Source organism: Vitis riparia, chromosome 4, assembly GCF_004353265.1.
Source record: "Vitis riparia cultivar Riparia Gloire de Montpellier isolate 1030 chromosome 4, EGFV_Vit.rip_1.0, whole genome shotgun sequence".
NCBI classification, from domain to species: domain Eukaryota; kingdom Viridiplantae; phylum Streptophyta; class Magnoliopsida; order Vitales; family Vitaceae; genus Vitis; species Vitis riparia.
In genome coordinates this window covers 23,383,828-23,399,698 of record NC_048434.1, presented here as the reverse complement: position 1 = coordinate 23,399,698, position 15,871 = coordinate 23,383,828, and the positions used below count along the sequence as shown (strand labels likewise).

General features: G+C 36.3%; 2 protein-coding genes across 2 annotated transcripts; both read right to left on the bottom strand.

Annotated features, from left to right (window-relative positions):
• Nucleotides 1-4,517: 4,517 nt before the first annotated feature.
• On the bottom strand, nt 4,518-7,252 carry LOC117912422. Its single transcript, XM_034826995.1, has 5 exons — nt 6,815-7,252; nt 6,137-6,638; nt 5,842-6,043; nt 5,264-5,746; nt 4,518-5,200 (listed from the first exon to the last, which is right to left on the bottom strand). The coding sequence occupies exons 1-5, from the start codon at nt 7,164-7,166 to the stop codon at nt 4,784-4,786; spliced, it is 1,956 nt and encodes a 651-aa protein (XP_034682886.1). The 5' UTR covers nt 7,167-7,252; the 3' UTR covers nt 4,518-4,783.
• A 681-nt stretch (nt 7,253-7,933) lies between these two features.
• LOC117913354 (secreted RxLR effector protein 161-like) lies at nt 7,934-8,473 on the bottom strand. The gene has a single exon (XM_034828294.1). The coding sequence runs from the start codon at nt 8,471-8,473 to the stop codon at nt 7,934-7,936; it is 540 nt and encodes a 179-aa protein (XP_034684185.1).
• Between the last annotated feature and the right edge of the window lie 7,398 nt (nt 8,474-15,871).

Genomic DNA, 15,871 nt, shown 5'->3' with positions numbered 1-15,871 from the left:
TTTGGGTTTGTGACCTACTATCCATTGTGTTTAGTCTCCCCATGAATTGGTGTCCGTAGTTTAATAAGGTGAAAGTTATCAGTCTTTTAAAACTACTTCTACCATCCTTGAATTATAGATCCTCTTATTGTGTGTTCAATTGACGTATCTTAACTCTCGAAGAGCTTATATCAAGTTCTACTTAAAGAACTATTATGACCATAGTTTTCATGAATACGCCTCTTTAGGATCACCCAAGGGGATACACTATCTCAATCCTAAGAGATATCATGATGTCTCTATTAAGAATACCTATTGCTACCAGCTTCCATCAACAATGACCTAATTCATAAGGAATATATGATCAACTTACGATCTCACTCGTAAGTCAAAGTCATTGCTAACTTTAGCACAAACTTAATAGTTTCTCAAGGTTGAGAGACAACATAATGAAGCAGCTTAGTGAGGTTATGACTACTTGATAGCCTTAAGTCATGACTCACCATAAATCCTGTCCAATGTGTAACCATACACACTAGTGCACTCACTATGAGAAACTTATCCCAATAGCTAAGACCAACCATCAATCCTATTAGGAGGTGATGTACTACAACCTTTAATGGATTGCTTACATGAACCGATTGTAAACAAGTTATCTATTTTCAAGGAACCCATGATTTAGATCTTCTATGCAATTCCTAATGCATTTAAGTCACGTACAATGCAAAAGATACAAACAAAAATGCTCATAAAGTATAATACATGAAATAATGATAGATAAAAGTGAAACTGAAACATCATTAAATAAATAATGAATTCTAAATTTATTATATTATATCATATTTTTAAGGGCTCTATCCTAACAATTATATGTTGTTAAATCTATAATATATATATATATATATGAAAGATGATACATACAGTTAAACCTAATAAATTAATAGTCTTGTGACTAAGGAAAATCTATTCAACAAATATTAAATAATATGTTGTTAAATCTATCAAAAATAGTTTATATAATTTTTGAGAAAGCTATGACATTTCAATTTTTCTCAAAGTTGGATTGAGCATTTCAAATGATCAATATATGAGATTAAAACATATCATTATCTTGGGGAAAACGAATGAATTGGTATGGAGGGCTTGAAGAATAAGTTAGCATCTATAAGGGAGAAAGTACATCAATTTGCAATAAAAAATGTTTTCAATATGGATGAGACAAGATTATTTTATAGGCATTTTCTTGCAACATACTACTTAAAAGGAAAAAAAATAAAAATAAAATAAAGAAAATAAGGAAAGACTTTTCGTTGTAATGAGGATGGCGAATAGAAAATTCCCTTATAGATCATGGGGAAGTATGCTAAATACCAATATTTCAAGAATGTAAACTTATGTACTAAGAAATATTAGGATCACGCCAACAAACGAGCATGGATGATTGGGGCATTATTTGAAGGATATGTTTGATGATTAGATAAACAAATGGATGATAGAAAACTTCTTGTTGCCAAACAATGTCTTGGTCAACTCTCCCTTGCCCCCATCATTATCAACCACTTGAAATTTTTTAAAAAATATTGCTATTATTTTGTTAAATTTTTTTGACTTCTTCAAAACCCATTGTTTATTGAAATTTTAAATAATATGGAAAAAGAAATTGACAAAAAAAAAAGTCAAACATGGTGTTTTTTTTTTTTAATCTTTCTTTTCGATAATAATAATTATTATTTGAATAATTCAAATTTTTTATAAAATTTATGAAGGAATTTTTTTAAAAAAATATTGCTATTATTTTATTAAATTTTTTTGACTTCTTCAAAAGTCAAAACCCATCATGGTGTTTATTGAAAATTTAAATACGATGGGTACACCGTACGTGATCCAATCAGAGGTGACAAACAGCCGCTTCCAGGTTGGCCCCACTAAACACCTCCTCCCACCACCCCATCCCGCCGCGCTCTGTCCCATCCTCGCGGGAGCGTTCCCTGTACGTGCCGCCGTGGAGCGTAGCTAGTCCACCGCCCACCCATCTTCTTTCTTTCTTTTTTTTTTTTGCCACTCAATATAACATAAAAAACGGCGCCTTGTGATGTGGGAAACATACGAACTTTGAAGATGCAATATCGTTGTAGATTTTATCATAATCTTTTGAGAATTTATGAAGTAGGGCAACCAAATCCAAAAAGATAAATGTTTTGGATGCAATGAATCCAAAACTATATTGTACTATGTTATAAATTTATTGAATTATTAATTTAGTATGTTGGTCCCAAGTTCAAAAAATATTATTTACTCAAGGTTATGAATTTACCAAGTATTAATTTATTAAGGTTCGCATACATTAGTATTATTTTACATTATATTTTATATGTGTTGTTTTTAATTTTTTTCTTTTTTGTAACTATAATTTTAATTTATTAATTAATTTTTTTGTTTTTGTAAAATAAGTAATATAAAAAATAAAAAAAATGAATGAAAAAAACAATTAAATTTATGATACAAGGGATATGTATATTTTATATCTCAACTTAACATTATCATATCCTATATAAAGGGGATGTAAAAAATAGTTTGGATAATATTTTTTTATTACTTATCATATCCAATATTTAATTCGATATAAGATATAATCACTAATATGATAACTTATTTTATCTCATTCTTAATCAAACATGAAATATGACATATTATCTTTTTTTTTTTTATCCTATTTCATACTATGACTCATCAATCAAATATAACCTAAAAGTTCTTATATATTTTATAAAAATTGTTAGTATATTTCATTTATACAAGAGAAAATAATCGCATCTCAATGAAACAAGTTAACACGGTACTTTGTCTTTTGGGAAATATATCATGGGAACATGCCAAAAATATTCATAAAATGAAAATGGTAATTATTTTCATAGGTTAATATCATTCATATCATCTGAGGTTTAGCGTAAATATAAAAAATAATCATTAATTTCAAATTTAGTGGATTAGCTAGCATCCCTATATATATATATATATATATATATATATGTAAAATTTAGTTTTTAGAGAATTATTAAAGACATGTATTAAATTCTTTACTTAAAATCTCTTTAGGCTATATTTGGTTATCAAAAAGTACTAGAGAAAGAAAAAACAAAGTTAAATATAATTAAAATTATTAATAAATTTGTATATATTTAAATTATTTAATCTATATATAGAAGAATTGAATCAATGAAAAATTTTTGAAATAATATTTAAAAATAATTTATGAACTTTAAATCTATTTTTCATTTTTTTTTTCTTTTTACTTTTCATTTTTATTTTCTTTTCCTCACATTTTCCTTCAAACATTATGGGAACCAAACAAAACCTTAAAAAATAAATTTTTTTGAATGAAGTAAATTTTTAAGAATACTAATCAACGAAATTTGAAATCAATAATAGTTATAGAAATTAGTCCTTTTTTTAAAAAGCTTTTTTTATTTATTGAAAAGATATAAAGAAAGTTGAGCCAGTTAGTTTCAGCATATCAAAGGAAGGGCCTCAAAGAAGAGTATGATGAAGATGAGAACAGGGGAGCATGGCCCTCGGCCAGTCGACATCCATCACATACAGATTGGTCTTTAGGGAAAGCAAATTGGTTACTCCATATAAGACATCAAATTCTAAATTAGTTAATTGATTTATGGTATATGGTTTTCCACGTGGATTCAGAATTCTATTAGTCGAATTATTGTTACTAAATTTCTGATTAGTCAATAGGTCTCTTTTATTTGGCTTTATCTACATAGATTAATTGGTGACAAAGCTGGCTAGCCGCATTTTCTTGACTTGATTATTTGTTTGACCTTTGACCCCACTTTGGGCTGTAAAATTCTAGTCCAATCCTATTTCCAAGCCTACCAGCCTAGGGTGGGAATTAATGCGTGATTTCCATTTTACTCTTTCACTCCTTCCATTTTTTTTACTTACTTTCAAGAATCAAAATATAGAATGTGCCCAAATCTCGTTCATCGGAATGGGTTTCTCAACTTAGTACTAGGAATATCATTCCAATTCCTGACGTAAAACTTTCATGAATAACACCAGTATTTGTTATATACAAGGAGAAAGAGTATGGCGGAAGGGCAAACCCAAAATTAATTGAATGAATACTAGTGGTAGGAAGAGTGTAAATAATTTTTATTTTTATTTTTGAAAGTTATTTTTAATTTATTTTATTTTAGTTTATTAGTCTTATATTTTTGGGAAGTGTCCTATTGAAAATTATTTTTTATTTTATTTTATTAGTGTTATATTTTTTTGGAAAGAGTCTATTAGGATTGTGCTAGTGAAGTCTTATTCTTTTTATAAATAGAATCACCTTCCATTTTGTGTCATCTTCTAATTACAAGTAAATTCCCATTAAGACTATGTTAGTGACCTATAAAAGCAAGTCACCCCTCTTTATACATAAATATCAATTTTTCAGAGAATTTTTTTAGAAAGTTTTTCAAAAAGTATTTTCATACATCTATTTGGATGAATTTATTCAAAAACCCGAGTTGTACACATTTCGCTAAAGAGAAATCTGATTGTTGAATCATAGAGGTAGACCACCAGTACCCTAGTGCACCAAGTTCGTATTCAAGAAAGGTGGATCTATTTTAAGGACAGTGCTTGTCACGTCTCAACCGATAACTTTTTCCTTTTATTCATTCCGTTATTTGTTTTGTGTCTTTTGGGCTAGTATTTTATTTCCATACCCTTGAAATCCAACAACAGTTACATGATGAAATATTGGTCTGAGTAGGCTACAAGTTAGAAATTGAAGGTAAGACTACACTCTGAATGTGACGAGGTTGGCATCTATGTCTTCTGGAATTCTACGACGGGGAGGGAACTTCTCAAGGAGACTGGCGATTTTGTTTGCAGTTGCCAGATATGATGTGTATCTGCTGATTATTTCATCGATATCTTCATCGCCAGCATGGGTGTGTAGTCTTGATCCATCACTGGTTGAACTAAATGTTGACATGGCCTTGAAGAGAGAGAGTGCTAGAGTCAAGGTACCTTTGAGTGCCTTCTTCCTGAAGCTCCAGCTGCCTGTTTTCCAGTTGAAGTGATACAGAGGGAGGAAGCGCTGGCCGTAAGTAGCTATGAATTCCAGTGCACCTAGGATGAACTCGAACTCCACGCTTGACATGTAGTAGGGGAAGCTAATTCTCGTCCACCCAGGTTTGATTCCTGAATAACCCTGTAAACATAGGCAATTAGCATCAAACTATACATAACCCTGTGGAGGAAATGGGATATTTACCTTTTGGATGGCGGATCGGAATGCAAGGGATTGGGTCTCATCCACCTTGAGCAAGCTGTGACCGTAGGGTCCGGCACAAGCACACCCACCTCGAGCTTGGATGCCAAACAGGTCGTTGAGGAGCTTTGCAACAAAAGGTCCATGAAGAGGTTTATCTCTTCTATTCCCCGTCTCTCTCCACATGTAAAACCTTTCCTTTGTTTCCTCTCTACTCATGTCATCTGAGGCAGAATTTGTGGTGGAGTAAACAAGGAATGACAGGATGGCTTGACGCTTTGCGGTTGTATTTCCTAAAACCCATATGTTTGGATTTGGTAGAAGCCTCTCCAGTGCTGTTTCAGTGTACTTGTTCTCCTCTTCTTCTATAACGTTGTAGCCAACATATTCCTTTACCCAGAAGGCCAATGCTGCTCTGGCTTTCTGGATGATGGGTGGAGTTCCAACATCTTCCCTTCCCTCTATGTCCTCCAAATATAATGTGTCCTGCGTTTAATTTTGATGGAAAATTCAGACAATAACTCTGTAGTGAAAGAGGGCGGTGAATGATTGTAAAGGACAATAAAACTGATAGAATCTACCTTTTCGTTAAAGCCATTGACAAAATCAACAATCCCACCCCCACAAGTTGATGGAGCTGAACAACCGAGTTGGTAGAGCGCCTTGCTCATTAGAAGGATACCCGGGGACCCAGGTCCGCCGAGAAACTTGTGTGGACTCAAAAAAATGGCATCGTAGCCATCAATGTCCCCCGATCTCATATCAATTTCTACATAAGGACCACTGATTCGGACAGAAATATTTAATACAAATCAGATCAACAACCAAAAAAAATGCAATAACAAGGCCACAGCTGTTGGTACGGAGTTTGCATACCTTGCAGCAAAATCAAAGCATACAAAACCTCCATATCGGTGAAGAAGCTGAGCCAGCGCTCGGGTGTCTGTAAATATTCCGGTTACATTACTACAAGCTGAGAAAGAACCCAGCAAGGGGCGGTTGGAGCGGCGATAAGATTCAAGTTGTAGTCTTAGAGCTTCCATGTCGAGTAGGCCATCATCATCCAAACCAATCTCCACCACTTCTGCTAGGCTTTGCCTCCATGACAGGAGGTTGGAGTGGTGCTCGTAAGGCCCCACAAAAACAACCCATCTTTCCTCGCTCCTTAGCGTTTTCAATACTTTCTCTCTCAGAACGGATGGAACAGTGATCCCCATTACCTCTTGTAGCCGTTTGATGGCCGCAGTGGTGCCTGAGCCGCAGAACATGAGTGCATCATCTTGTCCACCGCCTAGACACTTCCTGATGTACCTGGTGGCTTCATGCACCATTTTTGTAGTCCGGCTCCCCACAAAACTATCGCAGGTATGAGTGTTCCCTGTACAAACCATACAGTAAGTTTTATATGCATCGGCTTTTTACTGCTTTCAGACGATTGAAGTTGTTACAAAGTTCCATATTATATTACTCTAATGGCATAATATATGTGTTTGACCTTAAAGGAATAATGATCATTTCCTCAATGATTTCTCATGTGTTCACATTCCAACTCACCATAGAAGGAAAGAACATTATCGTTGATGTAGTTTTCGATGTAGCGTAGACACCGGCCTGAGGCAGTATGATCAGCATAGGTGAGCCTGCGGACTCCAAAGGGGGAGCTGAACTCTGCGTCCCCACCCACAATTTGGGATCGCAACCAAGAGAGCTTCTTCTGTGAGGAGTTGGTGTTTGGCACACCCACCTCTAGCCTTCGAAACGATTCAGAGCCATCGGATAAATCTCGGGATCCCTTGGAAGTACTTGATGCCGAGGAGCCCATGGCTCCACCACAATCTTTGCCATGGTTTGGATCCACCTTTTGAGCACTCGGGTTCTCTCCCAATAAGAGTTGCCCTCGTTTCATCACAAAGAGAGGAGGGACAAGAAATCAGAGATTGGGAAGTTAAAAGTGTGAGAAAAAGAAATCAGAAATTGGGATGTTGAACGGAGAGAGGCTGAAATCACTGGGGAGGAAATTGGACTTTGTATTTAAAGAAAGGAAAAGACATTTCTGGGGGACTAACATTGACCGGATATAAAATAATAATCTTAGATATATAGATATATCTTTCTAGTGGATCATGGGGGAGTAACATGGACCGGATATAAAATAATAATCTTATATATATAGATATATATTTCTAGTGGATCATGATCATACACAATGTTCCTGTTAAGGAATCTTATTATTGAATAAAAAACTTATTGACTTATGAATAACCTTAAAAAGATAACTCAAATAGAACTTAAAGTAATCCACATTTAAAAGTCCTAGAACATGGTCTATGACTAAAGAATAGATCAAACTAAACATCACATCCCTCATCAATAAGGAATACAAATAAATCAATAACAAACTACCTAAAATAAATACTTTAACATCCTCCCTTAAATTGAATGCTTTAACAATCAATTTACTCCAAAATTCAAACAAATACCCAATAAATCACGTATTTTCAAGAATGCATCAAGCTTTAGAGGTTTTGTCATTATATTAGCAACTTGCTCCTACATATGACAATGAACCATCTCCACAATTCCATCTTTTGTAAGCTCACGAAGGAAATGAAAACGAACATCAATGTGTTTGCAGTGACCATGCATCATTGGATTCTTAGAAAGCTTGATTGTTCAATTGTTATCACAATAAACTGTTGTAGAATCATGTTGATCATGGTTGAGACCTTCCAATATCCTTCTTAACCATATTGCTTGATAGGCAAATGAAGTTGCAACAAGAAACTCAGGTTCAGTAGTGGACAAGGAGACCATAGGTTGTTTCTTTGAGGACCAAGACATTGCTCCTGAGCCCAACATAAACACATAACCTGAAGTGCTTTTCCTATCGTTTAAATCCCTAACATAATCACTATTTGTGTAGGCAATCAGTTCCTCATTTCCTCCCTTCTTGTAGAACACACCAAAATCAATGGTACCTTTTAAGTACCTTAGTATCCTCTTTGCTAATTGCAAATGAAGTTTGGTAAGGCAGTCCATGAATTTGTTGATGAGACTCACCACAAACATAACATCCGATCGAGTGGCAGTCAAATACATAAGACTTCCCACAATCTTCCTATAGAAAGTATTGTCAATCCTCACTCCATTTCCATTTTTCGTAAGCTTGAATCCAAGAACCATAGGGTTGTGAATTGGATTGCACTTGTCCATGTTGAACCTTTCCAACACCTCCTGTGTGTATTTCTTTTGACTAATAAAGATGCCATTTGATCTTTACATCACCTCAATGCCAAGAAAGTATATCATTTTTCCAAGATTAGTCATATCAAGCTCAAGCATCATGGATTTCTTAAACTCAATGAACATAATTTCATCATTCCCAATAAATATAAGATCATCCACATAAAGACATACAATCAAGATCTTACCTCATTTTCCAGTCTTGATGAACAAAGTATGTTCATAGTGGTATTTCTTAAATCCTTCCTTCATAAAATAGGACTCTATACGACTATACCAAGCTCGTGGAGCTTGTTCAAGTCCATACAAAGCCTTTTTCAGTCTGTACACCTTCTAATCATTGCCCTTATATTCATAACCAAGAGGCTGTTCGACAAAGACTTCTTCATTTAGTTCACCATGTAAGAAGGCCAACTTTACGCCTAATGGGTAGATTGTCCACTTCTTTAGAGCTTCAAGAGAAATCACCACTCGAATTGTATCTAAACGAGCTACAGGTGCAAAAACCTTAGTATAATCCACCCCATGTTCTTAAGTGTAACCCTTTGCTACCAACCGGGTCTTGTACTTATCCACTTCTTCATTCTCATTGAGCCTTTTCATGTAAACCCATTTTACTGCAACTTTCTTTGCTTCAGTAGGTAAATATGTCAACTCCCATGTTTTTCTCCATTTAATACTTTTCACAGTATCACCAAATGAGACTGGATCATTGTCGGTAAACAAAGCTTAGTATGCAATGTCTTCTTCCTTAGATAGACCTTTTCCACTTTCTTAATCTCTCATCCAAGCTAATGGCCTTCTGATTCTTTCTTCATTAGGATTAAATGGATTTTCTTCATTTAACTAATCTGAATCATTATTCTCCATATTTTCCATTGTATTGTCATGGTGATCAACTTCAATATTTCCTCTATTGGTATCAACTGAGATTGCTTCTTTGTCACTTTCTCCCCAGTTTAGATAAGCTATAATGGCTTCTTCATGACTCTTGTTCCAATCCCAATTGTTTTCTTCTTCAAACTTCACATTTTTGCTTATTATCATCTTCTGAGAGACTAGATCATACAATTTATATGCCTTCAACTCCTCACTAACTCCAAGTAGAACACATCTCACACTCTTGTCATCAAGCTTAGTCCTCTTACTATTAAGAATATGAACATGTGATATGCAACCAAACACCCTAAAGTGATCAACTGATGGTTTAGATCCACTCCAAGCTTCTTCTGAAGTCATGTTTTTTACTACTAGAGTTGGATTTCTATTCAGAACATCGACAACCCAATTGATTGCTTCAGGCCAAAAAGTTTTTGGAAATTTTCTTCTTGAAAGCATGCTTCACACCATATTCATAATAGTTTGGTTCTTTATCTCTACAACACCATTTTGTTGTGGAGTATATGCAGTTGTCAATTGTCTACATATGCCATTTTCCTTACAAAAATTTGTGAACTCGTGTGATGTGAATTCTCTTCCACGATCAGTGCGAAGGCGTCTTATATATGAATCGGTTTCTTTTTCAACATGACTCTCATAATTCTTGAAAGTGATGAAAGCTTCTGACTTCTCTACTAAGAAATAAACTCAAGTTTTGAGACTAAAATCATCAATGAAAGTGATCATGTACCTTTTCTTGCTGTTTGAAGTAGGGTTGATTGGTCCACAGATGTCGTCATGCACCAGTTGAAGAATCTGAGAAGCTCTCTAAGTGCTCTCTTTTGGAAATGGATTTATTCGTTGTTTTCTTACCAAGAAGTCTTCACACATTTTCGAAGGAGCTTAAAAAAAAAAAACAGTCCATTCACTAGTTTTTTTTTGCTGAAGAGTCTTCGAGTCATTGAAGCTTAAATGTCCATATCTAAGGTGCTAAAACCGAGCTTGATCCTCTGTAAGAGAAGAAAAGCAAACTTCTTCTTTTAACAGTTTTTGAGCAAGCAAGATAAACATTATATTTGAGGACATTGTAGTCTCCATGAGTAATCCTCTCTTTGGATGATAAATCTTACTTTTCCCATGTTGTATGAGAATTGCAAGCCCCTTCTCTTGTAGTTATCCCACACTTGACAAATTATTCTTCAATCCCGAGACATAAAACACCTCAATGATGACCTATACAATTCCATTCACAAGCGTTCGTATATTTCATTTTCCTATCACAACCATGCTTGAATTGTCTCCTAAATTTATAGAAGTACTGAAACTCTCATCAATCCTAGAGAAAAGCTCCTTCTTCCACACATATGGTTGCTACAACCTGAGTCAAGAAACCATTACTCCTCTTTGCTAGCTTCCTTGACATCTGCATGTGCCATTAACAATATTTCTCCACTAACTTCTGCATAGTGTGCCTTTGTCTATGTCTCCTTGTTTGGACATTCATAGTGAAAATGTCCAAGCTTATGGCAATTGTAGCACTCAGTGGTAGACTTGTCAAAGCTTTGTTTACCTCTACCTTTTCCTCTTCCTCTAAATCCACCACGACCTCGTCCTCTTCCTCTTCCTTTTGATTGATTTTCATAAGTACTTGTTTTTCCACAAAATGGTCATTCATGCATTGTTCATGCACCAGAAGACTGCTTTATAGCACATCAATGGAAAATGTGTCTAGATTATTAGACTACTCGATAGAGCACACGACATAGTTGAATTTAAGACTCATAGATCTCAAAATCTTTTGAATGACCACAACATCCTTCATTTTCTCACCATGAACTCTCATCTTGTTAGCTATGGTAAGGGTTCGAGCAAAGTACTTATTCACATATTCCCCTACCTTCATGTTTAGCATCTCAAATTCCTTTTGAAGAGTTTGTCGTTGTGCACGTTGCACCCGTGCCGTTCTTTGGTACTTTTGCTTCAAAGAGTCCCAAATGCTCTTTGTTGTATCCTTGTTCAGAATAGTCTCTAGGAATGATCGATCAATGGCTTGGAAGAGATAATTTTTAACCTTTAAATCCTTTAGTTTTGCATCTTCAAGCACCTTTTTTTTGTCTTTTAGTGAGTTCTGCTCCTGTTTTTGCTGTAGGGATCCCTTAATCTATCAAGTTCCAATATTCCTTCGAACGCAAAAAAATTCTCTATGAGCATACACCAATGATCATAGTGTCCATCAAGTTTTGGAATTTCTGGTTGCACAAAGTTACTTTCAGTTGTCATCCTTACTGTTACACTCTTAGAAGACTGTTGCTTCTTAGGTTTTTATGAGGCCCAATGATGTGACTTTGATACCAAATGTTAAGAAATCTTATTATTGAATAAATAACTTACTAACTTATCAATGGCCTTATAAAGATAACTCAAATAGAATTAAAAGTAATTCATGTTTAATAGTTCTAGAAATGTGGTCTATGACTAAAGAATAGATCAAACTAAACAACACATCATTTATCAATAGAGAATACAAACAAATCAGTAACAAACTACCTAAAACAAATACTTCAACAGTTCCATGAGCTACATCTCTCTCATGTATGATTTATTAATGAATAGTTTCTTATTATTAATAATTAATTATTTCATTGTTTTTCTACATCATGGTGTTAGACTAAAATAAGAAATTAGGAGAAAAGAAAGAAAAAAAAGCAAAAATAGTTCTCAAAAGTTTGTAATGATGCATTCAAATATGGAGTTAATGAGTCATGTTCCATATTAATAGCAACAAACAACCATTAGTGCGGTGGCTAACCGGTTGGTTTAGGCCTCATTAAATATTAACTTTATCCTACAAATATATTCAAAACATTAGAACTATTTTTATGGATTGTGAGGTGCACATAAACGCGTCTCTTTGCCAATTTGAAAGGAAGAATGTTGTTAAGAGTGCAAGTGTTTGCCCCGTAGCTAAGTTTGAACATAAAGGGGAGGTTCAAATTTCATAGGTCGGCGTTTGGGAAAAGATATAGAAGTTATGGGAAGCTTCCCTCCACGTATCATTCACAAGCTCAAGATCCTTTGACTATCCAAGTTAAGCAGATAATTTGTATGAGAACAATCCGTCTGGACCAAGACAAGTTTTGTCTGGCGCAAAAGGAAAGATAGATTTCTTTCTTCCCTAATGTTAGATGGAATGGACAGACTAAGCCGACTGGAGACTTCCAAACGGACAAACCAAGCCAGTCAGAAATTTCAGGCATTGAGTGGATGATTAACCGCCACCAATGCCTAAGCGACAATCAAAACAACATTTACACCCAAAAATCAATGTCCCTCAGTCGTTATGCGCAATCAGTGACATTGATAAACATAAATGCACAATCAACAACATGGTCCGAGATTCTTGCACAACAGACGATAAATGACACTAATCAACAACTCTTATTTGGTATGATTGTCCCATCCATACTAAGATAATGACATTGACTACCTTATTAAAGCATAATATCCGTCATGATGGCAATCATCAACGTAAGAAAGGCATGAATGCACAATCAATGCTGCGATGATGGCACCATATGTTCTATAAAAAACCCCTTAGAATCATGAAAAATGTGCACACACACATAACCATTCAAAAAGTTGGATTCACTCTGGCTAGATTTTAACTTAAGTTTCTGAGGGGCATGCTTGAACCACTTGTCCGGATATCCTTTTGTATAAGGAAGCAATCCGTTTGACTTTAGTGAAGCTAGACAAGCCTGTATCCAGTTTGCACAACACCAATATTGGCACCGTTTGTGGCAATTGACTAAGGATGTCAACACCCTCCAAAAACAAATCACTAGTTATGTGTGACGAATACTATTTTGTTCGGCACGAAAGGATGGGGAGATGCCAACGAGAAAATGAGTGGTGGATGTAGACTTTATTCCGCCAAACGAAACAACTAAGAGAAGAGAACGAAGAGTTGCATGCTTAAATGTTAATAGTGGGCTCCTCTTAAAGTTGGCACACTCATAGCCGATAAACAACCTCATGACAAACTGTTGAGGCATTTTTCCTTGGGAGCACATAGTTATCCTCTAACAGCTACTCGAGACGATCTAAGGAGGAGTCTTCACCAGCTCGTCAAATGCTATCAGACAAAGACACTAGCTTCACTCAGGCATCAAGGAAAAAGAGGCACTATAGAGAGTTGCATTTATATGACACGATGCGAGCCCTATTAGGACCTCAAGCACTAGGTGTGGAGACACAACTGCTCATGTCAAAAACCTTGAGGGCACGTCTAGGTCAACCAGTCGCAATAACCACATCCGGATGACCCTCTTAACCACAAAGGCAGCAGCAGGCGGGAGTGCCAACAACACAAGCCCTGCTTAACTTTATCAGTCGACAGTTGGATGATATGCTCTCCACGCCATTTGGCCCCCATATAATTATTTATGAACTGCCTAGAGGGTTTGAGGTGCCCAAATTCACAATGTACGATGGGACGAGTGACCCGTTTGACCACATCATGCACTTCAGGCAGCTCATGACCCTCGACATAGGGAACAATGCACTGATGTGCAAAGTCTTTCCGACTAGCCTACATGGCCAAGCTTTCTTCTGGTTCCATCATTTTTCGCAGAATTCCATGAACACATTTTGGGACGTCTTAGAAGCCTTTGTGGGCCACTACCTATATTCCATTTGCTAAAAGTAGAACATAAGCACACTGTAGAACATCAAGTTGCAGGAAAATGAAACGCAAGAGATTTCATGAAACGGTTTGAACAAACAATGCTTCAAGTTGAATCTTATAGTATGGATGTCATCTTACAGATCTTCAAGTGAAGCATCAACCCGGACATTCCATTTTCCGAGTCCCTCGTGAAAAAGCCACTCATAATAATGGATGACCTATCCAGGTGGGCAAACAAGTATTATGTGTTCGAAGATGATGTCCAAGGGGCCTCTCAACAAGTCTTGGTCATCAATTAGCTGACCAAGAATGATAAGGGAATGAGTTCTAAGCCTTATAACCAAACGAGGCAATGTAGCAGAAGACAAGACAACCAACAACAAATAGCTAAAAAGAGCACACTTGAAGAAAAATTAATAAGTGCATTTATATTGAAGAAAAAAAACTCAAAAGAGCATACATTGTTTGTACAGGCATAAAAGTCCAGGTCACAGTTAAGTCCGCTCGCCTTGGGAGTCGTCATTAGTGGAATGTCAGTCTCTTGGCACAGGCCTGTCTCCTAGGGTAGGGCTGTCCAAAATATTCATTATCTTCATCATAAAAAAGGAAGTTGAGAGTATTGTTAGCAATGTCATGTTTCTTCATACAACATCGATAGTTATAGAAGAACATGTCATTCACCTACTTCTGATAGTCCGCTTCTAGATCCTTCTTTTGAGCGACAAACCCTGTCCGGAGGTCTTGTAGCTCTCGCCTCAATTGGACAGTCTCCTCTTCAGTCTTCTTCTTCTCCGTCGTCATAGTCATCTTCTCTTCAACCAACTAGCGAGCCTCGGTCTTTGATGCTTCCTTTTCATCCTTGACCTTCCTCAGTGGACACACATCCTCCTTAGCCAACTTTCAGGCAGCAACAGTCTCGCTCCTTGCCGCCTCCAAGCCGACTTGGACCTCCTCGTTTTGGTCCATGTTATGGGTAATATATGCCCTCATGGTTACAACTACTTCTAGTCGCTGGAAAAGGTGCACTCGTTGCCACATGAGGTTATGAACTTTGGCTATCACTTGGGGACAACAAAAATCACTATGAAATAAGAGGTTAAAGGAAAAATGAGAAAATTCACAAGTGGAAAAAGAGGGGATGACCTACCATTTCTGTTGTCTCAAAAGTAGTGTATTCATTCATATGCATGATGCAGACAATGGCAGTGTCCGAAGTATCGTGAGGAAACCGCACCATGAAGGATCGATTGAGGTCTTCATCCATCTCAACCAGAATCCATTGTGTAACTGGAAAAAAACACTCTTATGTCGTGCATTGAAGGCTCCTTTTTGGTGAATGAGGAGATACAACTTAGAAGCCTAGACATTTCTTCCCGGCTAGGGACGTAGGTTGGCTTTAGGTAGAGATGAGAAGGATTTGCACACTCAAACAATTCCTCACTGACGCTCACCGAGACAACAAAGGGTTTTCTCATCTTGTGATAGGGAATGTTGCCAATAGATGAAGGTTTTTCATCTGAGCTCGAGATGACGACTACAGTAGGAGTCGATAGTGTTGGCTGGATGGAAAGTCTGAACTGGTTGCCAGACGGGCCTTCTTTGAAGAAGAGGGGTCGATTACGATAGACTTAAACAAGCTATTATGCTGTCTCTCGCGAAATCCAGTTCTCAAAATGGTAGTCATCTCATCTTCTTTCTCTTCCCCACAAGTAATTGGGGGCACCAACTGGCTCTCTAGTGTTCCTGCCTTATCACTAGAAGAAGAGGATGACGAAAAAAAGAAGAAGACGACAAAACAGGGG

Bases quoted from the DNA above. Each gene is read 5' to 3' on its own strand.
- LOC117912422 (XM_034826995.1), bottom strand. From the start codon at position 7,166: ATGAAACGAGGGCAACTCTTATTGGGAGAGAACCCGAGTGCTCAAAAG. The intron at 6,639-6,814 runs GTGAGTTGGAAT...TGGTTTGTACAG, and splicing joins TAATGTTCTTTCCTTCTATG to GGAACACTCATACCTGCGAT. The intron at 6,044-6,136 runs GTATGCAAACTC...TGTCCGAATCAG, and splicing joins TGCTTTGATTTTGCTGCAAG to TGGTCCTTATGTAGAAATTG.
- LOC117913354 (XM_034828294.1), bottom strand. From the start codon at position 8,473: ATGGACAAGTGCAATCCAATTCACAACCCTATGGTTCTTGGATTCAAG.